At 42.4% G+C, this 26,440-nt stretch overlaps 1 protein-coding gene, 1 long non-coding RNA gene and 1 other non-coding gene across 5 annotated transcripts in view; 1 reads left to right on the forward strand and 2 right to left on the reverse strand.

The window, feature by feature from the left end:
- Positions 1-19,602, reverse strand: part of cfap97 (cilia and flagella associated protein 97) — a 29,111-nt gene extending 9,509 nt beyond the window's left edge. Inside the window, exons 1-6 of one of the 3 annotated variants that reach the window (XM_021619059.2) lie at positions 19,356-19,602; positions 18,151-18,504; positions 17,092-17,273; positions 14,333-14,501; positions 11,630-12,014; positions 11,105-11,406 (exon numbers count right to left, since the gene is read on the reverse strand). In XM_021619059.2, the coding sequence (XP_021474734.2) occupies positions 11,105-11,406; positions 11,630-12,014; positions 14,333-14,501; positions 17,092-17,273; positions 18,151-18,471 (1,359 nt within the window). In that variant the 5' untranslated portion in view covers positions 18,472-18,504; positions 19,356-19,602. Of the gene's footprint in view, positions 1-11,104; positions 11,407-11,629; positions 12,015-14,332; positions 14,502-17,091; positions 17,274-18,150; positions 18,505-19,032; positions 19,245-19,355 lie in introns of those variants that run through there. The other 2 variants (XM_036933380.1, XM_036933379.1) reach the window with 2 other exon arrangements.
- Positions 9,022-9,113, forward strand: trnar-ucu. Its single transcript is given in 2 exon segments — positions 9,022-9,058; positions 9,078-9,113. It is a non-coding gene; the product is annotated as a tRNA-Arg (tRNA).
- A 2,631-nt stretch (positions 19,603-22,233) lies between the features above and the next one.
- Positions 22,234-25,137, reverse strand: LOC118936707. The gene is made up of 4 exons (XR_005034179.1): positions 24,806-25,137; positions 24,430-24,549; positions 24,176-24,238; positions 22,234-23,934 (listed from the first exon to the last, which is right to left on the reverse strand). It is a non-coding gene; the product is annotated as an uncharacterized LOC118936707 (long non-coding RNA).
- Between the last annotated feature and the right edge of the window lie 1,303 nt (positions 25,138-26,440).

Genomic DNA, 26,440 nt, shown 5'->3' on the forward strand with positions numbered 1-26,440 from the left:
AATGAAACTGGGAGAGGATAGTGAGCCCTGAAAAGCAGAGGTAAAAACGTGGCCCATTGAGAGTAAAAATAACCAGCCAGTAGCTCAAAATGTCACATGCAGTCACGCTCCCACCAACAAGCCCTACGGAGAGGAAATCTCAGTAAGTGAGACCGTCAGGAAGAACTAGGAATGGAAATAGGGGAAAGGTTAAGAATGGTCCCCCATATTCCATAAGAGGCAGAACTGACCGGTACTATATCTAAACCCCTTGCTAGAAAATATATATAAAATGTTTTGTGTAAACCAATACAATCTCTCAGACAATGTGTATAACAATATCATAAAATATGCATAGAGCCAGGTGAGGACAAGGTATTCATATTTCTCTCAGCTCACACTTTGGATAGTCCCAAATTATGATCTACAGATGGTCAAACTATCTGTTGATATGCAGCTGCTTGGTAAAGTTAGGGTTAGAATAATAGTTAGGTTAAGGACAGGGTTAGGGCTATTGTTCATGGATTGTTAGTTGAAATGTTGTTGATGGTAATTGAACATCTACAAACCATCTACTTGGGATTCTACACATAAAGTGATACCTTCTCTCAAACTATATAGTGTACAATGAGTGAGAAGGACAGTCAACTACCCTGAACAACTCCAATGCTGGACAAATGTGCCATCTGTCAATGGAGAGACAGAGTGTGTGTGTGTGTGTGTGAGTTTATGTGAGAGGTGTATATACATCACACGGTATATTCAATTACCACACTAAGAATAGAGGGAGGGAGAGCGTGAGGGAGAGAAACCCTCCTCCCCCTCTTGATGAGTTAAGAGAGAGAGAGCAAGAAAGAGCGAAAGAGACAGCTACAGTACAGTACAGCCTGTCCCAGCCAGCACTGCTCATTGCACAATAACAGTGTGAGTTTTGGAGATAAAAGGGTGACTTTCTGACATATAGGATGACATACTTTATCTAATCACTGCAAACAATGATTAGATAAATTCCAGAATATTTGTCAAGTTCTTTTGTAGAGACGGATGTTGAGTTCGACATAATTTATTGAAAGTGAAACTTAGCAAAACAAAACAATAAACGAACAACAAACCATGACTACAGAGGTGCTACGTGCACTTACTAAAAACAATATCCCATAAAACACAGGTGGAAAAAAATGGTACTTAAATATGATCCCCAATTAGAGACAACGATAGCCAGCTGCCTCTAATTGGGAATCATACCAAACACCAACATAGAAAAACTCAACTAGAACCCCACATATAAAATAACTAGAAAACCCACCAGTCACGTCCTGACCTACTTACTATACCATAGGGGGGAAAAGGCTCTCTATGGTCAGGGTGTGACAGTACCCCGCCCCGAAGGTGCGGACTCGGCCTCAAAACCTGAAACAAATGGGGAGGGTAGGGGGGGGGGGGATCTCGCGGATCCGCCAGCATCGGTGGCGGCTCTGGTGCGGGACGAAGAACCCGCTCATCCCACGGATACAACAGCATCGGGGGCGGCTCTGGTGCGGGACGAAGAACCCTCTCAGCTCGCGGATCCACCATCTTTGGTGGCGGCTCTGGTGCGGGACGAAGAACCCGCTCATCCAGCCATGGACCCGGGCTGAACACTGTGCCTGGACTGGACCTCGGTATCAAGGAAGGCTCCTGCCATGGAGCGGGACTGGACACCAGATCTGGATTGGACATCAGTGCAGAGGAAGGCTCCAGCTTTGGAGCTGGACTGGACGCCGTATCTGGACTGAGCACCGGAGCAGGAAAAGGCTCCGGCCATGGAACTGGACCGGACGCCGTGCCTGGACATCGGCGCAGGGGAAGGCTCCCGCCATGGAACGGGACTGGGCGCTGTGCCTGGACACCAACGCAGAAGAAGACTCTGGCCTTGGAGCTGGACTGGACGCCATGCTTAGACGGCATCGGCGCAGGGGAAGGCTCCGGACCGGGGACCCGTCGCCGGAAGCTCCGGACCGGGGACCCGTCGCCTGAAGCTCCGGACCAGGGACCCGTCGCCTGAAGCTCCGGACCAGGGACCCGTCGCCTGAAGCTCCGGACCGGGGAACCGTCGCCTGAGGCCAGAAACGTGGAACCGACACAGGTTGCACCAGACTGCCACCCAGATCCTCTGGTCGGATGTTGAGCAGAACACACTTTCACAACATCTCTCTCATCTCACTCTCTCCCAACTTCACCATTGCCTCCCTGACAGTCTCTGGCTCTTCCCTCTGCTCAATCGCCAGCTCCATGTGTCCCCCCCAAAAAAACTTGGGGTTGTCCTTGGGCTTTCTGTAGCCGCGTACCCTGTCGTCGTCGCTGTCCTCCATTATCTCCCTCCGTCTGTCGCCAAGGAAGGGTTTTGCATCTCCATCACTTCTTCCAATGTCCAGAAATCCTTCCCACTTTGGGCACGCTGCTTGGTCCTGGTTTGATGGGATATTCATTTGTAGAGACGGACCAAGGTGCAGCAGATTTTGAGTTCCACATAATTTATTGAAAGTGAATCTTAGCAAAACAAAAAACGAACAACAAACCGTGACTACAGAGGTGCTACGTGCACATACTCAAAACAATATCTCATAAAACACAGGTGGAAAAAATGCTACTTAAATATGATCCCCAATTAGAGACAGTGATAGCCAGCTGCCTCTAATTGGGAATCATACCAAACACCAACATAGAAAAACTAAACTAGAACACCTCATAGAAAATAATAACTAGAAAAGCCCCCAGTCACACCCTGACCTACTATACCATAGAAAAACAAAGGCTCTCTATGGTCAGGGCGTGACAATATTTTTTTACAAATGAAAAAAAAAAACATTTAAGCTGAAATGTCTTCAGTCATTAAGTATTCATCCCCTTTGTTATGGCAAGCATAAATAAGTTCAGGAGTCACATAATAAGTTGCATGGTCTCACTGTGTGTGCAATAATAGTGTTTGACATGTTTTTTTTAATGACTACGTCATCTCTGTACCCCACACATACAATTATCTGTCAGTTGAGCAATGAATTTTAAAAGAGTCAACCACAAAGATCAGGGAGGTTTTCCAAAGCCTCGCAAAGAACGGCACCTATTGGTAGACGGGCAACAAACAAAAAAAAACTAGCAAACAAGCAACACTGAAGCATGCATGAGAGCACCAGCTGTTCTGGACGACTATGATCATGCTCTCCATAGCCGATGTGAGCAAGACCTTTACACAGGTCAACATTCACAAGGCCGCGGGGCCAGACTGATTATTAGGACGTGCACTCAGAGCATGCGTGGACCAACTGGCAAGTGTCTTCACTGACATTTTCAACCTCTCCCTGACCAAGTCTGTAATCCCAACATGTTTCAAGCAGACCATCATAGTCCCTGTGCCCAAGAAAGCAAAGGTAACCTGCCTAAAATGACTCCCGCCCTGTAGCACTCAAAAGGAACACCTATGTGAGAATGCATAGTGCCCACAACATCACAGTGCCCACAAAGCTCATCACTAAGCTAAGGAGCCTGGGACTAAACACCTCCCTCTGCATCTGGACCTTGGACGTCCTGACGGGCTGCCTCCCAGGTGGTAAGGGTAGGCAACAACACATCTGCCACGCTCAGTCCCCTCCTGTACTCACTGTTCACCCACAACTGCGTGGCCAAGTCAGGATGCTCTCGATGGTGCAGCTGCAGCTGTAGAAATGTTTGAGTACCTGATGACCCATGCCAAATCTTTTCAGTTTCCTGAGGGGGAATAGGCTTTGTCGTGCCCTCTTCACGACTGTCTTGGTGTGCATGGACCATGTTAGTTTGTTGGGGATGTGGACACCTGAAGGAACCTGAAGCTCTCAACCTGCTCCACTCCTACCCAATCGATGAGAATGGGGGCATGCTCGATCCTCTTTTTCCTGTAGTCCACAATCATCTCCTTCATCACGTTGAGGGAGAAGTTGTTGTCCTGGCCCCACATGGCCAGGTCTCTGACCACCTCTTTATAGGTTGTCTCGTCATTGTTGGTGACACTATTGTGTCATCGGCAAGCTTAATGATGATGTTGGAGTCGTGCCTGACCGTGCAGTCATGAGTGAACAGGGAGTACAAGAGGGGACTGAGCACGCACCCCTGAGGGGCCTCTGTATTGAGGATCAGCATGGCGGATGTGGTGCTACCTACCCTCACCACCTGGGGGCAGCCCGTCTGGAAGTCCAGGATCCAAAACATTTTCAAAGACTCCAGTCACCCAAGTCATAGAGTGTTCTCTCTGCTCCCAAACGGCAAGCGGTACCTGAGCACCAAGTCTAGGTCCAAAAGGCTCCTTAACAGCTTCTACCCCCAAGCCATAAGACCACTGAACAATTAATCAAATGGCCACAAGGACAATTTACATTGACCCCCCCGCCCCCCTTTGTTTTTACACTGCTGCTACTCGCTGTTTATTATCTATGCATAGTCACTTAACCCCTACCTACATGTACAAATTACCTCGACTAACCTGTACTCGGTACCGGTACCCCCTGTATATAGCCTCGGTATTGTTATTTTATTCTGCTACTTTATTTTATTTAGTAAACATTTTCTTAACTCTATTTCTTGAACTGCATTGTTGGTTAACGGCTAGTAAGCATTTAACGGTAAGGTCTACCTGTTGTATTCAACTTGTCTAAGTCCTATCATCAACTGATTTTAGCCATGGAATGCCATGGCTGTGGATTGCATGCATTGTTTAAATTAAATGTTGGCATATTGGCAGTTAGTTGTTTGAAATGATGGAATAATTCCTCTAAAACTGGTTGACTAGCGAGCTAACAAACATACAGTGCAGATAAATTCTTCAAATTAAATATTTTACAATATCTTCTCAATATATATATAAAAATACAATATCTTATCACAGCAACACTAGCCAGAAGTTTTGCTTTGCCATTTACGATTTATTCTACAATTCAAACATGGAGATTATCCCAAACTCCCGTTCCACCTACACCTAAAGACGTGGATGGAAATCTCCTCTTCCATATTGTGAACTTCGGCCATGAACAACTTTACCGGCACCTGATATCACCTTTCCTACGGGAACAGCTGAGCAGCTCGGGGGAAGGTACACAGGAAACACTGCAGCGCCACTGAAACCGGTGTTAACTCCAACAAGCTGCTTGTTACCACAAAGCAAGCTAAACAACTATGCCCAAACTGTGGTAAGACCATAAAGAATTCAAAAGCGGTGGCTTGTGATATTTGTAATTTGTTTGTTCACATAAAGTGTGGAGCTATCAACCCCTTGTCATATGATGAAGCTGTAAAGTCTCAAAGTAACATTTTGCTTGTTTGCAATTGTATGCTGTTTAAATGCGGTGCCAAACATTGGGATGCTGGACACAAGCAGGGATGATGAGAACAATCTAGATGAGATAGTCGATGTATCAGCAGTGGGCACAGAAAATGACATGTTTGACTGTTTCAATCGGAGAGGACTTCATTTTATCCATGTGAACGCACGGAGCCTTCTGCCGAAATTAGAGGGACTAAAACTCCTTGCTTCTAACACACAGGCTGCAGTAGTCGCTGTGACTGAGACATGGCTCGATGGGTCAATTGAGGACGATGAGGTTGAGCTTCCAGGTTATAGCGTTCATAGAATTGACGGAAACCGAAACTGTGTTTTACTAGGAATGATGTGCCTTTTAACCCTTGTTCAGATCTGAAAATGGATGGTCTTGAGGTTGCATGGGTAAATATACTTATTCCTAAATGTCGTCCTATACTTGTTGGTGTGTGCTATCTGCCTCCTAAGCAGAATCATTTATGATTTACTTGAATCGAATTGCTGTGATCAAAATGTATTTGCTGATAGAGAATGTATTCTGCTTGGTGATTTTAATACAATTGTGCAGTTATCCCCCCAGAGAAGTACACTAGTAAATGCCCTCTATAACTTGAATCAGTTATTTGGACTAAAACAACTGATTGTTGAGCCAACCCGGGTGTGTACTGACAGTAAATTAACTTTGGATTTGATTATTGTATCAGATCAAGAGAGCGTCTGTCATGTACAAAACTGTGATGATGTTGATCAAGCTTGGTGTCTTTTTAAAGATCTGTTTCTGTCTGCACTAGACTCTCTGGCTCCGATGAAACAAATTCAAATCAAAGTGGTTAGGGAAATAGATTACTTCTGAGATCTTAGACCTCATAAAGAAAAGGGATCGCTACCTGTCCAGATTCAGAAGGACAAATCTACAACAAGATTATGATGCTTATATTAACTGCAGAAACCAGGCAAGATACAAAATGGATAAGGCCAAATCCCAACATTATATAGACGCCGTTAATGATAACTTAAACTGTGGAAAATTTTAAAGGACATTGGCTCAAAACCTCCCCATAAGGTAAAATCCTGTAGCATTGGCCTGGATATTGATGAGGTTTTATGTCATGACCAGGCAAAGGTTGCAAATTATTATATATATATATTTTTACCACTATAGCCTCATCTCTGGTTAAGAGATCTGATCTGGACACTATGGCTAGTCTTTCATTAAAAACTTTTACCATAGCAGAGGTATTACAAATGATTTGTTTGAGCTGTGCATGGTAACAGAGGACAAAGTTTCCGATCTACTATGCTTAATGAGCACAAACAACACAACTGGGCTGGTTAACCTCGATGCAAGATTCATAAAGGATAGTCCTTGTGTCACCGCTAAAACGATAACGCATTTTGTAAAACCTTTCTATTAGTCGTGGTACATTTCCCAAGGATCTCAAAACAGCCTGGGTGGTTCCACTCCACAAGAAGAGCAGTAAAACAAATGTAATAACCTACAGGCCTGTGTCAATCCTCAAAACCTTATCCAAAGTGGTTGAGAGATATGTTTTTAATCAACTTGAGGGATACCTTCTTGAGCACAAACTTCTTTATGAACTACAATCTGGTTTTAGAACAGCTCATTCCACTGATACTTATCCACCTTTTTGACCACGTTAAGCAGGAAAGTGAGAAGGGGAACTATACAGTTATGGTCATGTTAGACTTGCAGAAAGCTTTTGACACTGTGGACCATGATATTCTCCGGATGAAACTGAAATGCATGGGTCTAAATTATGTAGCAGTGAATTGGTTTATCTTCTTTTTTTTTACCCCCTTTTTCGTGGTATCCAATTGCTACAACTCCCGTACGGGCTCGGGAGAGACGAAGGTCGAGAGTCATGCGTCCTCCGAAAAACAACCCAACCAAGCCGCACTGCTTCTTAACACAGCGTGCATCCAACCCGGCACCAATGTGTCGGAGGAAACACAGTACACCTAGCGACCTGCGCCCGGCCCGCCACAGGAGTCGCTAGTGCGCGATGAGACAAGGATATCCCTACCGGCCAAACCCTCCCTAACTCGGACGACGCTAGGCCAATTGTGGGTCGCCCCATGGACCTCTCGGTCGCGGCCGGCTGCGACAGGGCCTGGGCACAGCTAGCACTGCGCCACCCGGGAGGCCCGGTTTAGGTCTTATCTGACCAACAGAACATAAGTATGTAATGTTGGTGATGTTCTGTCAGAGGCCAAATAAATATCCTGTGGAGTACTGCAGGGATCAATTTTACGGCCTCTTATTTTAAATATACGTTAATGATATGCCAGATACAGTAACGTGCAAACTCTTGCTTTATGCTGATGATTCAGCCATACTGGTATCAGGTAAGGATACAGTTTACTGAGTAAAGAATTGCATTTTGTTAAGAGATTGGTGGTCTGACAACAAATTGTCACTACATTTGGGAAAAACTGATTCGATTTCTTTTGTAACAAAACGTAGATTGCTTAGGGCTGACAAGATAACGGTAAACTGTGCAGGCAAGGAGATTGAATCTAAAACAAGTATCTTATCTTGGTGTGTCCCTAGATCAATCCTTTTCTAGAGACCTGATTGCTGCTAAAATCCTTTCTAAAATGGTGAACAAATTGAAATGTTTATATCATAACACTCAATATTTTAACATTAAAGTTAAGAAACTGCTGGTCTCAACCTTGATTCAGTGTCATTTTGATTATGCCTGCTCTGCTTGGTATAGTGGGCTATCAAAGCTGAAAAAGAGAATGCAGGTCATGCAAAATAATGTTATCAGGTACAGTGGGGCAAAAAAGTATTTAGTCAGCCACCAATTGTGCAAGTTCTCCCACTTAAAAAAGATGAGAGAGGCCTGTAATTTTCATCATAGGTAAACTTCAACTATGACAGACAAAATGAGAAGAAAAAAAATCCAGAAAATCACATTGTAGGATTTTTTATGAATTTATTTGCAAATTATGGTAGAAAATAAGTATTTGGTCACCTACAAACAAGCAAGATTTCTGGCTCTCACAGACACCAGTGACCACCTAAGCAATGATCATTTTAATGGAATGCCTTTTTATGTCTCAGTGCATGATTGTGTTTAATATTTCCATACTTCAAATAAAGTTTGGAGAGCAGTAGATTAGGTGCTAAACCAGTTTAAGGCTAGATCCAACCCAAAAATGGTATGAGCGCTAGGAAGGAATAGGCGTGACTCTCCTATATTAAATATAGTAATCTGTGCCATAAAACCTTTAAATTAAACATTTACAGTGTTTAAAACAATTCTCATTGTATAAACTGCCTTAATTTTGCTGGACCCCAGAAAGAGTAGCTGCTGCAATGGCAGCAGCTAATGGGGATCTATAATAAATACTAAAACAAATCTCTCTTAGTACAGGGCTGTTGGAGTAGAGGTTGGGGTTGGCCTTGAACTCTATATAATGTCAATCTGTGCTGCCACCACTGTTGTGTCCACTGCCACCTGCTACCGTCTCTCTATGGCTGTACTGTGTCTGCTTTCACTGACCGGCCTGTGCTCTCAGACACACAGACAGCATACACAACCCTGGCAATTCTCCCTGAATAGCCCCCCCCCCCCCCCCCACACACACACACACACACACACACACCACACACACACACACACCACACACACACCACACACACACCACACACAGTTCAAAATATTCAGTTTCACACATGTGCAAGAAGTGGCTCCGTGGCGCAATGGATAGCGCATTGGACTTCTAGGCTTGTGAATGTGAGGTGATTCAAAGGTTGTGGGTTCGAGTCCCACCGGAGTCGCACTTTTTTTTTAAAGAAAGTGATACAGGAAAAAATGATAAAGGAAAACAAAATTATCTTAGTTACTCTAACAAATTTTCGTTGTTAAAAGTAGTATAGCATTTCGAAAGAGACTTGAGTAAGGCAAAATTCTGATATGTATCTTTGGCTAAATACATATAATAATTTCTCAACGAGCTACTAAAACACACATTTTTGTGAGCTAAATTTAACATAGTGACTTTTTTCAACATTTTGTTACAGCCTTATTCTAAAATTGATTAAATAGTTTCCCCCCCCCTCATCAATCTACACACAATACCACACCATGACAAGCAAAAACAGGTAAAACTTTTTTTTGCAAATGTATTAAAAATAAAAAGTATTCAGACCCTTTACTCAGTACTTTGGTTCCAAACTTCCACCCATTTAAGAATGATGGAGGCCACTGTTCTTGGGGACCTTCAATGCTGCAGACATGTTTTTAGTACCCTTCCCCTGTGCCTTGATTACAATCCTGTCTTGGAGCTCTACGGACAATTCCTTCGACCTCATGGCTTGGTTTTTGCTCTGACATGCACTGTGAACTGTGGAACATTATATAGACAGGTGTGTGCCTTTCCAAATCATGTCCAATCAATTGAATTTACCTCAGTTGGACTCCAATCAAGTTGTCGAAACATATCAAGGATGATAAATGGAAACAGGATGCACCTGAGCTCAATTTCGAGTCTCATAGCAAAGGGTCTTAATACTGTAAATAATGTATTTCAGTTTTTTTTGTAATACATTTGCAAAAATGTCTAAAAACCTGTTTTCGCTTTGTCATTATGTGGGATAGATGAGGGAAAACAATAATTTAATCAATGTTAAAATAATGCTGTAACGTAACCAATATTTCTCTCTTGCTTCTCCTTCAGTTTGGAAGAAATGTATTTGTTCAAAACTGTTCAACTATTGTCTTTCTCTGAGTCAACTACTCACCACATGTTATGCACTGCAGTGCTAGGTAGCTGTAGCTTATGCTTTCAGTACTAGATTTAATTATCTGATCGGGTTGACAACATGTCAGCTGTTCTCCAGCTACATCATGTTGCTACCCTACAGAGTGCTGTTGAGGCTAATGTAGACCTTCTTTGCAAAATAGTATGTTTTAATCAATCATTTTGTGATGTGATTATATTTAGTATAGTTTAATCTAAAAATGATAACTTTTTTAATGTTTAACCATTCATATTTTTATGAAATTCACTGAGGAGGATGGTCCTCCCCATCATCCTCTGAGGAGCCTCCACTGCCTCACAAGTAGAGGATTATAGTTTTCGGAGTAAAATTGTGTGCACGCAGGCAACAATTTGTGTGAAAATGGAACCAAAATGTCCATTACATATGTTTTCCGGAAAATTCACTGAAATATTGTCCTTTGGAGGATTGTTTGGGACTTTGGGTTTAGCCAGCAAGGCCTCATTTAAGGACGTGGAACTTTTAGTCTGTACATAACATGGAACAGTTCTGGGCAGTAAAGAGTTACTTTTTCAAAATGCCTTTGCTGCAGCAACGTACATCATAGGGTGAAGCCAAGTGCCAAGTTCATAGCGATCTTCTAACCATAATATACAATAATATGCTCCTGATGGCACAGCTACAGTGCTGTGAAAAAGTATAAGCCCACTTTCTAATTTCCTCTACTGTTGTATATGATTGATGCTAACGTTATCAGATCTTCAACCAAATCCTAATATTAGAAAAAGGGAACCCGAGTGAACAAATAACAACAATTACATACCTATTTCATTTATTTCATAAACAAAGTTATGCAACACCTAATGCCCCTGTGTGAAAAAGCAAATACTTTTTCACGGCACTGTACATCCACTTTGAAGCAAGTCTGGACTCATTTGAGCTTGAAATAAACAAAAATCCCAATAAACACAATGTAACTTTGAAACAATAAAGCCAAACACCCAATTACAAAAGATAAGTTACACACACAAAAAGAGAAGAACACTCACCAGGTTCTCCTTCTCGATACGCTGCTGCTCGCGCTGCCTGTTGAGGGCGCTGTGGTAGAGGCGGACAGGGGGCGGACCCCCTCCTCCTCCGTTGGACCTCCTCCGGGAGCTACTGGTGGTGCTGGTGCCCCCCGTACTACCCGGTCGCGAGTGGGGCGAGGGGCGCGACAGCTGGCGCAGCAGCCTCTGGTTCTCCCGGTCAATCTGCCGCACCTCGTCGTTGCTAAAGGAGTAATTCTTCCTATTCCTGCCTCCACTGGGGCAGTCGATGGCCAGGCCACTCCCCAGGCGACTGAGGAAGGCTTCAGAGAGAGAGGAGGGAGAGATGACAGAGGAGGAAGCAGCAGATAAACATTTTGTTAGTTAGCTGTCTGATTTGTTACAAATGGAGCATCTGCATGTCAATGAAAATATTTATAAAAAACATATGTAAACCGCCACTTTCTCAGATAGCTCCTGTCCTCCTGGACTGACGCCCCCGCCCACCCGCACATACACCTCAGCCCCTGCTTCTCCCCACCTCACCTTCTTCTACATCTGGGTTCCAGGAGCCCCCTTCCTCCTCCTCCTGGGGTATGCTGCTGAGGTTACCAGTGGGAGCGCTCCCCTCTGTCCCTCTATGCTGCTGCTGCCTGACACCCACACCCCCAGGCCCCACACCCTCCTCCTCCACCACCACCCTCCCCACTCCCAGGTCCAGGGACTGGGCCGGGCTGACGTCGGGGGTGGACAGTGGGGTCACGTCAGTCACTGTGTCTTCCTCTTCTTCAAGGGTGACGGTGGTGTGAGGCATCTCTCTGGGCACTGCCGAGCCCAGCCTGGGGGGCCTCCATCTGGGGGAGGAGGGCATGGATGTCTGGTGGGTTGGGAGCCCGGGCTTGGGAGAGGGCTCTGGGCATCCAGTATGCACCTGAAGGAAGAATAAGATGCATTCAGGGAGTTGTTTTAACAGTTAAAACGAGATAAATTCTGGATTTTAAGAGTGTCTTAACTCCTGTTGAACAACTTACTGCAACCACAACAGTGCCAACATTTACATTTGAGTCATTTAGCAGATGCTGATGCCCATTTCCAGACTGTTATGCAGATCGACAGTTAGCAGTGATTCTCAGTACTCCTGTGCCAGTTGAGTACTGTAGGTTTTTGTCCCAGCTTAGCGTCATCACACCAGATTCAACTCATCAACAGATGTTTAAAAAATAAGGCTCAGTGGCAAATTAATGTCCAACTAGTCAGTTACAACTGTGTGGAGTTTGTGACAGCAACTAGGTAAGCTTTTTACAGTATTATAGACTCTATTTCCTGGGATTTCTATGATATTCTATATACACTGCTCAAAAAAATAAAGGGAACACTTAAACAACACAATGTAACTCCAAGTCAATCACACTTCTGTGAAATCAAACTGTCCACTTAGGAAGCAACACTGATTGACAATAAATTTCACATGCTGTTGTGCAAATGGAATAGACAACAGGTGGACATTATAGGCAATTAGCAAGACACCCCCAATAAAGGAGTGGTTCTGCAGGTGGGGACCACAGACCACTTCTCAGTTCCTATGCTTCCTGGCTGATGTTTTGGTCACTTTTGAATGCTGGCGGGGCTTTCACTCTAGTGGTAGCATGAGACGGAGTCTACAACCCACACAAGTGGCTCAGGTAGTGCAGCTCATCCAGGATGGCACATAAATGCGAGCTGTGGCAAGAAGGTTTGCTGTGTCTGTCAGCGTAGTGTCAAGAGCATGGAGGCGCTACCAGGAGACAGGCCAGTACACCAGGAGACGTGGAGGAGGCCGTAGCAGGGCAACAACCCAGCAGCAGGACCACTACCTCCGCCTTTGTGCAAGGAGGAGCAGGAGGAGCACTGCCAGAGCCCTGCAAAATGACCTCCAGCAGGCCACAAATGTGCATATGTCTGCTCAAACGGTCAGAAACAGACTCCATGAGGGTGGTATGAGGGCCCGACGTCCACAGGTGGGGGTTGTGCTTACAGCCCAACACTGTGTAGGACGTTTTTCATTTGCCAAAGAACACCAAGATTGGCAAATTCGCCACTGGCGCCCTGTGCTCTTCACAGATGAAAGCAGGTTCACACTGAGCACGTGACAGACGTGACAGTCTGGAGACGCCGTGGAGAACGTTCTGCTGCCTGCAACATCCTCCAGCATGACCGGTTTGGCGGTGGGTCAGTCATGGTGTGGGGTGGCATTTCTTTCGGGGGCCGCACAGCCCTCCATGTGCTCACCAGAGGTAGCCTGACTGCCATTAGGTACCGAGATGAGATCCTCAGACCCCTTGTGAGACCATATGCTGGTGCGGTTGGCCCTGGGTTCCTCCTAATGCAAGACAATGCTAGACCTCATGTGGCTGGAGTGTGTCAGCAGTTCCTGCAAGAGGAAGGCATTGATGCTATGGACTGGCCCGCCCGTTCCCCCGACTTGAATCCAATTGAGCACATCCGGGACATCATGTCTCGCTCCATCCACCAACGCCACGTTGCACCAGACTGTCCAGGAGTTGGCGGATGCTTTAGTCCAGGTCTGGGAGGAGATCCCTCAGGAGACCATCCGCCACCTCATCAGGAGCATGCCCAGGCTTTGTAGGGAGGCCATACAGGCACGTGGAGGCCACACACACTACTGAGCCTCATTTTGACTGGTTTTAAGGACATTACATCAAAGTTGGATCATCCTGTAGTGTGGTTTTCCACTTTCATTTTGAGTGTGACTCCAAATCCAGACCTCCATGGGTTGATACATTTCATTTCCATTGATAATTGTTGTGTGATTTTGTTGTCAGCACATTCAACTATGTAAAGAAAAAAGTATTTAGTAAGAATATTTAATTCATTCAGGTCGAGGATGTGTTATTTTAGTGTTCCCTTTATTTTTTTGAGCAGTGTAGAAGACCCCCTTACCTTCCTGATCTTCATTAGTGCAAACCGTAGCAAAACATTTTGCTACAAAAATGAGTGTTTCTTATTAGGGCCCTCCACATTTCAGCCCGTTTGGTTCGTAGTGAATTCAACCCAGGTGTTTCCCTACTGAGCTGGGACAAATAGCTAGACCCTATGCGAATACTCTTAAAATGCATCCTTCTTTCCTCCCTTCCTTGAAGTAACCATTGGGTATGTGTACAAAGCTGAGCAGTACGGCAGCTCTCTCCAGGAGCAGGCTTGAGAATGACTAGCCTCAACCAGTTAGACAAGAACAAGTTGTAATCCTACCATGTCCACAGAGTGAGAGGGCTCGGAGGAGCAGCTCTCCCCACTGCTGTAGCTCTCATCAGTCTCCGACTCGGATGAAGTGGAAGATGGGGACAAACTCCTGTGGCGGAGCTTCCTGACAGGCTTCTTGGGAATGCCGTGTTGTGTCCCATTAGGTCCGGGTATCAACCTTGGGTTAACAAAATATAAGGTCATGAAACAAAGGCTTACCCATCCAACTGAATGACATGGCACAGTCTAGATAAGAACACAACCTGGTAAACAGAAGACGCAAATGCTTTTCCTGCATATTGGAACACTATACTGTTGATTTGATGTCTGTAATGCTTCAGATGTCAAAATCATTGCACGGATGGCAAGTGTCTGCAGGTTTTCACTCCTCACTTGTACTTGATTGATCAATTAACCCTATCAGTCCTGAGAACCCATCTAAAATTGGCTTTCCATTTATCCAACTTTCATATACAGTGGGGCAAAAAAAGTATTTAGTCAGCCACCAGTTGTGCAAGTTCTCCCACTTAAAAAGATGAGAGAGGTCTGTAATTTTCATCATAGGTACACTTCAACTATGACAGACAAAATTATAAAAAAAATCCAGAAAATCACATTGTAGGATTTTTAATGAATTTATTTTCAAATTATGGTGGAAAATAAGTATTTGGTCACCTACAAACAAGCAAGATTTCTGGCTCTGTGAAAACCTCCTTCCATCAGCAAGGGCATTGAAGATGAAACGTGGCTGGGTCTTTCAGCATGACAATGATCCCAAACACACCGCCCGGGCAACGAAGGAGTGGCTTCGTAAGAAGCATTTCAAGGTCCTGGAGTGGCCTAGCCAGTCTCCAGATCTCAACCCCATAGAAAATCTTTGGAGGGAGTTGAAAATCCATGTTGCCCAGCAACAGCCCCAAAACATCGCTGCTCTAGAGGAGATCTGCATGGAGGAATGGGCCAAAATACCAGCAACAGTGTGTGAAAACTTTGTGAAGACTTTGACCTCTGTCATTGCAAATGGTATATAACAAAGTACTGAGATAAATAATTATTTGGTCAATAACAAAAGTTTTCCACCATAATTTGCAAATAAATTCATAGAAATGTGATTTTCTGGATTTTTTTTCTCATTTTGTCTGTCATAGTTGAAGTGTACCTATGATGATAATTACAGGCCTCTTATCTTTTTAAGTGGGAGAACTTGCACAATTGGTGGCTGACTAAATACTTTTTTGCCCCACTGTATCTGCATGTCCAGCCCCTATAATTAGCCTCACAATGAAGTGTTTTACCATTGTAGGACAACCAGGGGTCAAGTAGAACACAAAACAATTTGAAATAAACAGTTGCATTCACGAGTATTATTGACAGATCTCAATAAAAAAAAATTACAGTCTCAAAGAAAACCATTAGTAACACACTACGCCGTTATGGATTAAAATCCTGCAGCGCACGCAAGGTCTCCCTGCTCAAGCCAGCGCATGTCCAGGCCCGTCTAAAGTTTGCCAATGACCATCGGGATGATCCAGAGAGGAATGGGAGAAGGTCATGTGGTCTGATGAGACAAATAGAGGTTTTTGGTCTAAACACCACTCGCCGTGTTTGGAGGAAGAAGGATGAGTACAACCCCAAGAATACCATCCCAACCGTGAAGCATGGAGATGGAAACATCATTCTTTGGGGATGCTTTTCTGCAAAGGGGACAGGACGACTGCACCGTATTGAGGGGAGGATGGATGGGGCCATGTATTGCGAGATCTTGGCCAACAACTTCCTTCCCTCAGTAAGAGCGTTGAATATGGATCGTGGCTGGGTCTTCCAGCATGACAACGACCCGAAACACACAGCCAGGGCAACTAAGGAGTAGCTCCATAAGAAGCATCTCAAGGTCCTGGAGTGGCCTAGCCAGTCTCCAGACCTGAACCCAATAGAAAATCTTTGGAGGGAGCTGAAAGTCCCTATTGCCCAGCGACAGCCCCGAAACCTGAAGGATCTGGAGAAGGTCTGTATGGAGGAGTGGGCCAAAATCCCTGCTGCAGTGTGTGCAAACCTGGTCAAGAACTACAGGAAACGTATGATCTCTGTAATTGCAAACAAAGGTTTCTGTACCAAATATTAAGTTATGCTTTTCTGATGTATCAAATACTTATGTCATGCAATAAAATGCTAATTAATTACTTAAAAATCATACAATGTGATTTTCTGGATTTTTGTTTTAGATTCCGTCTCTCACAGTTGAAGTGTAGCTATGATAAAAATTACAGACATGTAAATAGGAAAACCTGCAAAATCTGCAGTGTATCAAACACTTGTTCTCTCCACTGTATGTGACCTTATTACAGTTTTAGACACACTATGTCCTGGGATTTCCTATGATCTAGCTCAAACAAAAATGTTTAAAAGGGGTTATAAGTCCAAAATGCACCAGCATTACGGTGGGACTCATTGAGTTAAGGTCACTGATTAGTTAAGAACTCCCCTCACCTGGTTGTTTAGGTCTTAATTGGACACAAATTGAAAGGAAATAACAAAAACTAGCAGACACTGCCCTCCACGAAATGAGTTTGACACTCCTGCATAATGTTACAAGCTTGTTTGCTGCTATCTTGGCCAGGCCTCCTTTGGGAAAGACATTTATAATCTCAATAGCCACATAAATAATAAATACACGAAGATAAGAAATTGTATGCTGATTTAAATTTTGAGAAGGAAATATGGGATTCCTAAAAAAAAAGAATCTGGAAAAAAAATCATAATCTTTGAACCTTTGACCCAGTGGCCTCCCCGACTCTTCCTCGCTTTCATCTTGGCTCTGATGATAGCCATCTTCATCATCATCGGCGCCTTCTTCCTGCTCCTCTGCCGATGATGCCGTGCGTATGTCGCTGGAGCTCTTGGAGTGGATGCTAGATACCTCCTCTGCACCGCTGCCGTCCTTCACCTCCGACTAGAAAGGTAAGTAAATATAGTTTACAACTACTACAAATATTACAATAGACCATGGTTAGACAAATTTGTTTTAGGCAGCTCCCTGGTCATGGAACAGTTCTCAAGCTTTTGATGGACATGTTGTTGAAATTATTATCACTAAGAACATGAATGATGAGGATTGCATTTGATTTGACTACTGTTTGTTTTAAATCTGTACTGTATTGTATAAAAACAATTGGAATTCTAATGGACATTTTTTTTCAAATAATTATGCTTCCTTGACATTGATTTTGATTAGGCCTCAATTCTAATGTACCCCAAGCCTGGGCAGTTTGTATTGAGTGGCATAATGCCACCTTGTGGCGTAATGTAGAATGATGAAGCTACAGACTTTTTAAAAATGTTATTTAACTAGGCAAGTCAGTTAAGAACAAATTCTTATTTACAATAACGGCCTATCTCGGCCAAACCCTAAACCGGATGACGCTGGGCCAAATGTGCACAGCCCTATGGGACTCCCAATCACGGCTGGTTGTGATACAGCCTGGAATCGAACCAGGGTCTGTAGTAACGCCTTTAGCACTGAGATACAGTGCCTTAGACCGCTGCGCCCCTCGGGAGCCCCGCAACTTGTCTAGTACAAGTTATTACTCCTGCATACTGTTATGCCTGCATGTGCACTGTAAATCGGTTACAGATAGAGTGCATTCTGATTTTATAATAAAGCACTTGTTGCCCTTTCCTTGTGACTTTACCTTGACCTGGGTAAAGGGGTTGGGAAAAGTCACAAGGGAAAGGGTAAAAGATGACAGTGGTTATTTTCATCAGACAATCCTTGTTCATGCCTTTCTTACAGAACATTCACCAAATAGCCTCACCATTAGCATGCCTACCTCTGATTTATTGGACGATATGCTAGAAGACCTGCTCCTCCTGTCTTCGGCCTCAAAGCCATGACCCTTCTCCTCTGTCCTCGGTTGAAATATTACTCCTGCAGGACTAGGGTCCCTAGTACCACCACCGGACCTCTCTGTACCACTACGCCGCTCTGTCTGTGGAGTCTCCGGCTGGATGTCTGGCTCCTTTCTAGCCTCAGAGCTTATTTCACTCTTTCTTTCACTCTTCCCTTGCTCTTTGCTGATGCTGTCACAATCAGCGTCGCTGTCGAAAAACGAGTGATCCACCTCGCCCTCCAGTTCTTTGGGGCTGTACATAACAGTTGTCTCCTTCAGCACTCTGGTCGAGAACTGGAGAGAGATAAGGGGACATGTTTTATTTATTTATATTCGATACTCTCAGCTGGTTAATACTTCATTTAAATTCGAAACGGTAGCCTATAGGTGACCCTATAGGTGACATATTTAATCAAACCAGCATTAGCAATGTTTAGGCTATATGCATTGTATTTGTTGATAAACTGCCTCGCACACACAATGTAGCTACCTACATAATGTCAGCTACAGTAGCTAGCTAACTGTGAGGGAAGTCTAAAAAGCACATTTACAGTACCCAATGCCAAAGGCATTTAGCTATTTTATTTGACCACAGGACAATGCATCTAGCACTTAATTGCAGGTTTTATTGATCAACGTAAAACATCCACCGTTCTTATGGAAGAGCTAGCCAACTCTAGTAAAACAGTTAATATGTGTACGTTAACGTTAGCAAGGTGTGGAAGTTCCTTGATATCACTGACGTTAACGTTAGCTAGTTACTGTTAAGCTAGCTAGTAGAAAGACTGACACTTTTACAGTCAGTACCCAAAGTAACGTTACCCAGGGCATTCTGCATTCAGTGATTTATTTGACTACAGGACACTGCAAATAACGCTTCAGTGTAGCCTTGATTGATGGGAAAGCTAGTAACGTTAGCTAGCTCAAGTAAAACATCCACATCTCAAATGGAAGTTAGCTAGCTAGCATAAAGACAGACAGTTAACTTTACTATAACGTTATCAAGTCAATATCCTACAAAAGACCGAATCAAGGCAGCTGATCCTATCAAGAAAGCTCTGCTAACGTCAGCCTAACCTAGCTAGCTAACGTTAGCTAGCTAGCTACAATAAAGCACACTAGATATATTTTTTTTACGACCTTACCTGGCATGCACGCTAAGTGTATGACTCAAGACAAATCAGTTGGTTAATTAGCTAGCTTTGTTTTTTTTGTCTATGCCGTTATAACCAAGCAGTCTCCATGTAACGTTACTTTAAATGGCATATTGAAAGTAGTTTGCTAACGTTGCATGAAACGAAGCTAGACTAAATATGTGTGGGTTGAATAGCTAATGTAACTAAGCAACGTCTTCTTCTTTTTGGTGTGGCTTTCCGGAAGACTAGACGCTGTGGACAGGGTTGCCAGGTTACCTTACATTTCTAGTCCAATGACCCTCAAAACCAACCCAATGCCTGAAAACTATAGTTTTTGCGCAGCAAGAGAGTACTTGACACATGAAATCCAATAAACTGTTTATCCATAAATTAATCGAACAAATTAAGAAGGATTATCTTCTAAGTAACTTGTAATGACGTTACGATCGGGTTTCCATCCAAATAATAATATTGCGAGTTAGCTAAAGTAATAAAGGAATTTGAATATGTTGCAAGAGAAAAGATAATTCAGTCCAGATCATTTTCTATCAATGGGTGTCGATTTAACTCTGTCTACTTTTGGCATAAAATTGACAGGAGAGTTAGAGTGATGAAAGTTAGACAGAGGATATCGAAATCTCTACCCAAGAAACACTTGGAAGAACTTAAAAAAACGAATGTTATGCAATTTTTCTGGCAATTGTGCCTTAATAATAAGTGCCAAATGTTAAGACTACATACAACCCGTTATAAATGGCCTATCTGCTAGATTGGCTTGTCATTTCTATAGGCATAGGCTACTGACACAAATCTTGGTTTATGATTGAAATTCAGCTTTGCCATTGGTTTGCTTAGCTAAATGCAGGTAGCCTATAGCCCCTGAAAGGCCTACATCTAATTTCAGATAGCCTACAGTAGCCTAGGCAAGATGTAAACTGAACGATTTAGCAATTTGCTTAGTTTAAATTGACATTCTAATTTATTCAACATGAATAGTGAGGCGATTTAGAGGTAAAAATTGCTTGTATTGTCCAATAGCCTGCTGGAATAAGCTTCTGGGGATGGGGTCTTAATTTAAATCACTAAACAAATATTAACAATATGGATATGAAGTGAATATGCTTGACAACATCAGCCAGTGTTTTATCTGTAGCCTAATCTGACTGACTGTTACTGTCAATCGAATGCATTCTAACAACAGCTGACAATTGCGAGAGCTGTGACCAAACTACAATTTTGGGGGGCACTGAGCAAATTTGAGGTCTTGTGAGCAGAAACTTGACCATTGTGAGAATTTACAGTGAACACTGAGGCTGTACAGTTTTAGACAGTAGCCAATAGGCTATTGTGGCTATCTGAGCATAATGTAGGCCTACCAACAAAACCAATGGCGCAAATCCCATAACATTTTCACATGGAAAAAGCTTTTGATTTCTATGATATAGCCTATATGTGGTGTTCAGCGCAGGCCTACATTGCACGAGACTTTTAAAAACGTTTTTTACATTATGAAGGGCTTGATATTAATACTTTTTTACTTGGTCTGTAACATGATGTGCCAAATCGGTGACTGTAAATTGTATTGTGTTGTATGATGCAAGAAACCACTTTACAATATAAAATAGGTTATTATTACCATACAGAGAAGTAGACAATGTAAATTGTTGTAATATTTGTTTTGTCTTTTGAGGATTAAACAGAAATCCTCCATCCGCTTGTTTTAAAAATAGCTATATTTATTTTCAAATACCGAAAGTGAGAGGTTGTAATCTGAATAAAGGGAAAAAGGCCCTTCTTGAACACGGGCTGACATTCTTACTAATCTGCTAGCGAAACAGTTTAGATTTGAATATATCTTTTGTATGATGTAAGCCTTTAGTGAGAGGTCTAATGCTTTAATATTCAGTCATTTCTTCCCTCCGAATACATATTCATTAGATAAATAGGCCTGTTTAATTTTGTCTGGCTTGCCATTCCAAGGCTCTGAAAAGCATCCAATTATTTCTGGTCCCATATTATATTGTTAGCACTGAGGTGGTGTGCCCTCGTAGGAAGTTGGCTGGATGCAGCTCATCCTCCACTATCAGCTCAAACATAAATATCACTGCCTGTTTGGCCCTGTCCGGGGGTATCGTCGGTGTCTCCCGACCCCTCCTGTCTCAGCCTCCAGTATTTATGCTGCAATAGTTTGTGTCGGGGGCTAGGGTCAGTCTGTTATATCTTGAGTATTTCTCCTGTCTTATCCAGTGTCCTGTGTGAATTTAAGTATGCTCTCTTTAATTCTCTCTTTTTCTCTCTTTCTTTCTCTCTTTCTTTCTTTCTCTTGGAGGACCATGCCTCAGGACTACCTGGCCGTGCTGCTGCTCCAGTTTCAACTGTTCTGCCTGCGGCTATGGAACCCTGACCTGTTCACTGGACGTGCTTCCTGTCCCAGACCTGCTGTTTTCAACTCTATAGAGACAGCAGGAGCGGTAGAGATACTCTGAATGATCGGCTATGAAAAGTAAACTGACATTTACTCCTGAGGTGCTGACCTGTTGCACCTTCTACAACCACTGTGATTATTACACTGCAAAAATTAAAATCTAAGTAAGATTAAATATCTTAAATCAAGGCAATATATGCTTGTTTTTCTTCTTATCAGCCAGTTCTGTTGGAGCATTTCACTTGTTTCAAGATTTTTTGTCCTTAATTTCCTTAATAAGAACTTGTTACTGAGATTGTATTACTGGTTCTGCGTAACTTAGTGCTCGAAACTAGAATTATAAAGCTGTTTGATCAACACTAACAAGTACAAAACTGCTTTGTCAAAGTCAGAATTTCTTATTTCAAGCATCTTATCCTTTTCATCTCTTCACATATTAAGAACAGATAACGACCAAACGGAATTCACTGTTTTAATGTCAATCTTACACACAGCACAGCAATCATGTAGACAAAATACAGTACAGAAAAAAGACATCTATCTATATTCATATCTGGGGAACACACTGAGTCATTTGAACAATTCTATTACATCCCCAAGATGGTATTTGACTTGTACATAAGTTTGGATCTTGTTGCTAATTGTGTAAGAGGTTAAATAAACCAGCTTTTTAGCATCCACTAACTCAGTGGCCTGTGCAAGGTGTGGGACCTCAACTTGATAAACCATGATGTTTCTATCAAAGCGTATAGTTTGAAATGGTTGATATTCCAAACAATAAAGCCTAGAATCAACAATAAATATGTTTTTGACCAGTCCAAATCCTGGCATACTTTGGCAAAGATCATGGACTTCTGAGTTATGTATTTATTAGAATGTATTACAAGCCATTTGACTGATACAGCATGGTTTACTTCATTGAAACCTAGGAAGTCCCTCAATTTTCTACGTAAATATTGTTTATTTATTATGTTTATGGGGAGAAAAAAAAAGGGGTAAAAATAATTTAAAAAATAAATAAAAAAGAATAACAGAATTCACTGAGTCCAGATCAAGTTGTCCTGACAAGACAAGATGATTCAAAACACATTTGACTTCCGATGGGGCTATGCCCTCCAGAATGACATGCATAATGTATTGCGGAGTTTGTTGTTGATATCAAAGGCTGGGAATTCAACTAACTTGCTCCTTCTATTGATCCCATATGTTGTTCTCAGGCTGTTGCGAAGCAAGTCCGTCTGTGCCTTTTCTATTTCATCACACTGTCTGACATGCTTCTCCAATGTCCTTTTAGTATATGCATCCTCATTGATGTGTGACTGCATGTAGTCAAACGAACACTCACAGTGTCTGCACTTACTGTAGGCTAAGCCCACACGCTCTTTGAACCCTGCTAGTTCATGTTGTGCCAGGGTGTCTCCACAGAGAGCAACCATGGCACCATATATCGTTTTCTCTCCATTTAATAGTTAGCATTTTAACCCCACTGTACAATCATCCATGTCTTCCATGATTATATTCAATATTACATCTACACCAGATTGACAGAGGTCTGCTGATCTAGCCATGGCAAGTAGCCTGATAGCAGCCAGTTTAGACCTGTATTTTGGATGTATATTTCCTAGTACACCATTAACAACTTGTTTTTTGATGCAAAGGATCCTAGTGGATTACAAATTTCTACTTAATCTGTGTACAGAACACGGATTTTCTCTGAAAATAAGGGATGTGATTTTAGAAGAGCACCATCAACAATGTCATTAAAAAAACTTTCCCTGCACATCTGGGGTCCCTTTTCAACCATAGACAAAATCCTTGGGTTTGATAAGAACTGTTCTAGACTTTTGACTAATGGTATATAAATTATTTTATTATCTTTGATGAAAATGTATTTTGATCCTCCACATTTCATCCTGCATATGGTTCGAGCAATTGGAATTTCCTCTGCGTCCAAACAGCTAAACTGCTTCTTAATAACACTGTCCTGTCTAAATGTTGTTGCAACACCAGCAAAAGGGTCAATGAAATTGTCAAATATATCCATTGCATCTTTTTCAAGTTGACCTGAATGTTTCTTTAGCACTGCCTCCATCTGCTTCCTGAGGCTGTCCAATAGTGATGATTGATACTGCTGTACCCCAGAACAATGTCATTCACACCTTTCTGAAAATGAGAGAGAGAGATAGGTGGGGAAGTCATCAGTCATGGAGGTTGGAACACACCATCATGTATACCTATGATATTCAGATTTGCTTATGACATATTCATTAACATAAGGGATCAACATTAATAAGGTGGACAACCTAGCACTGAGGATGAACTCAACCATCACTGAACCACTACAAAATGCTCTGCATAATGTAACAAACCAAATGCTGTGCTCTGTTCAGAAAAAGCATCTTACCTGTGAGAGACAATGCTTGGCTCTGTCATTTATCACAAAAGCAGTGGCATGTGTTGTCAGATCCTTTAAAAAATAGTTTTACATTGAATGTAGTATCCTGACATGTGCGGGCTGGACATTACTAGTTCATGACAAGTATAATGTTTGTGACAGGATAAGTGGTTGCGAAGACTGACTATGAATGCTATTAGTAAATGTAAGTACTTAAAAAATATGGTCAATTTCAGATGATTGCCACCAACCGAGTAACTTACTTGTTGCACTGTGACACCGTGTTGGTTAATGCCCCTTTTCCCTTCATCTGAGTCAGATGTATGGAGTTGATTATTAGTGATGCTGGAGTTAGCTAGTAGCTGATCGGGTTGAATGTTGTCCTCAAAGAAACATCAGAGAAACATATTATTATTTGAAATTGTATTTAGTTTCACCAATAGAGCTATTTAAGTGTTTTGTTCCTATTTATCATGGATTATTTTCACATTAACCCAGCTTTAGCAATGAGAGTCATTATAGCTAAAATTATCGAATAGCCTGTGGACAGTATGACTTTGGTCCGTGTATCGTCCGTTCATTCAATATTTTTTTTTTTAATCCAGAGAACCAAAAAATAAATGCTAACTAGCTACTTACTTGTTCCGGTGGTACTTTGCTTTCCTCCGATGGCTGTTCATCTGGTCGGGTGCAATCAAGTAGGTGTTGAAGGTGGTTTCTCTTTACATGATGATAGAAGGAATCGTACACTCTATATTTCTCAGTGCATCCGTCAATACCAAAGAGCAATCCCAAATCAGGGCTGCGACTGCAATCTATTGATACGGCTCAATAAGAGTTTCAATTAAAAAGTAATAAAAACGCAGCAGATAACGCACCGCCAAAGCATCTTGAACGTTACTAAAAGCAAACGCAAGTAAAACGTTCCCACTGCTTTCGATGAAAAGGGCGGAAAGAACTGAAAATGATGTTCACAAGTATTTATAATACGACCAGTAATTTGATTCGAGTACAACAGCACTGGGACTTTTAACTATACATGTATCACTCCGCTTTACAGGTGTTCTAATAACCGTTAATTACATTAACGATCGTTATCTATCTTAAATTATAACAAACTTCGCACCGCAAAGATGAACATATTTCCAAAAATAACATTTGAGTTCAATTATGAATGGTCGTCAGGAGAGGACGGTAAGTGTAGACCTATACAAAGTAGCAGTAGCAAGCTAGTGTGTAGGAAAATGTATATGTGGTGCTTGGCAACAGTCCACTCCCAGACCAGTTGGGGAACTATGTGTCTCAGTCCAGTTGTGGAACTATGTGTGTTGGCGGAGCCAAATAAATGATTAAATAAATAAACAAATCACAATCTGATGTTGCTTATTATTGTTAACTAGTATATTGCGCTTGTAGAACTGTTGTATAAAAGCAATATCACACTCGTGGTCGTGCTGTTATACTGAATATTATTATCTGCGGCCTCGTACCAACGACCGAATCACAGCTGTGCTGATATTCAGCACTCCCTCTCGTGTGATAATGCTTAACGGACGTACATATGTTCATCACATTATCTAGCTACATAAGGGAGGCCTATAACTAAAAAGTCAAAGACGGTCCAAATCTTTGAGTCATCTAACACCATGAATGAAGATGGAATGGATGACACACATCCAGGCATGGAACATACAGTGCCTTGCGAAAGTATTCGGCCCCCTTGAACTTTGCGACCTTTTGCCACATTTCAGGCTTCAAACATAAAGATATACAACTGTATTTTTTGTGAAGAATCAACAACAAGTGGGACACAATCATGAAGTGGAACGAAATTTATTGGATATTTCAAACTTTTTTAACAAATCAAAAACTGAAAAATTGGCCGTGCAAAATTATTCAGCCCCCTTAAGTTAATACTTTGTAGCACCACCTTTTGCTGCGATTACAGCTGTAAGTCGCTTGGGGTATGTCTCTATCAGTTTTGCACATCGAGAGACTGAAATTTTTTCCCATTCCTCCTTGCAAAACAGCACGAGCTCAGTGAGGTTGGATGGAGAGCATTTGTGAACAGCAGTTTTCAGTTCTTTCCACAGATTCTCGATTGGATTCAGGTCTGGACTTTGACTTGGCCATTCTAACACCTGGATATGTTTATTTTTGAACCATTCCATTGTAGATTTTGCTTTATGTTTTGGATCATTGTCTTGTTGGAAGACAAATCTCCGTCCCAGTCTCAGGTCTTTTGCAGACTCCATCAGGTTTTCTTCCAGAATG

Source organism: Oncorhynchus mykiss, chromosome 10, assembly GCF_013265735.2.
Source record: "Oncorhynchus mykiss isolate Arlee chromosome 10, USDA_OmykA_1.1, whole genome shotgun sequence".
NCBI classification, from domain to species: Eukaryota; Metazoa; Chordata; class Actinopteri; order Salmoniformes; family Salmonidae; genus Oncorhynchus; species Oncorhynchus mykiss.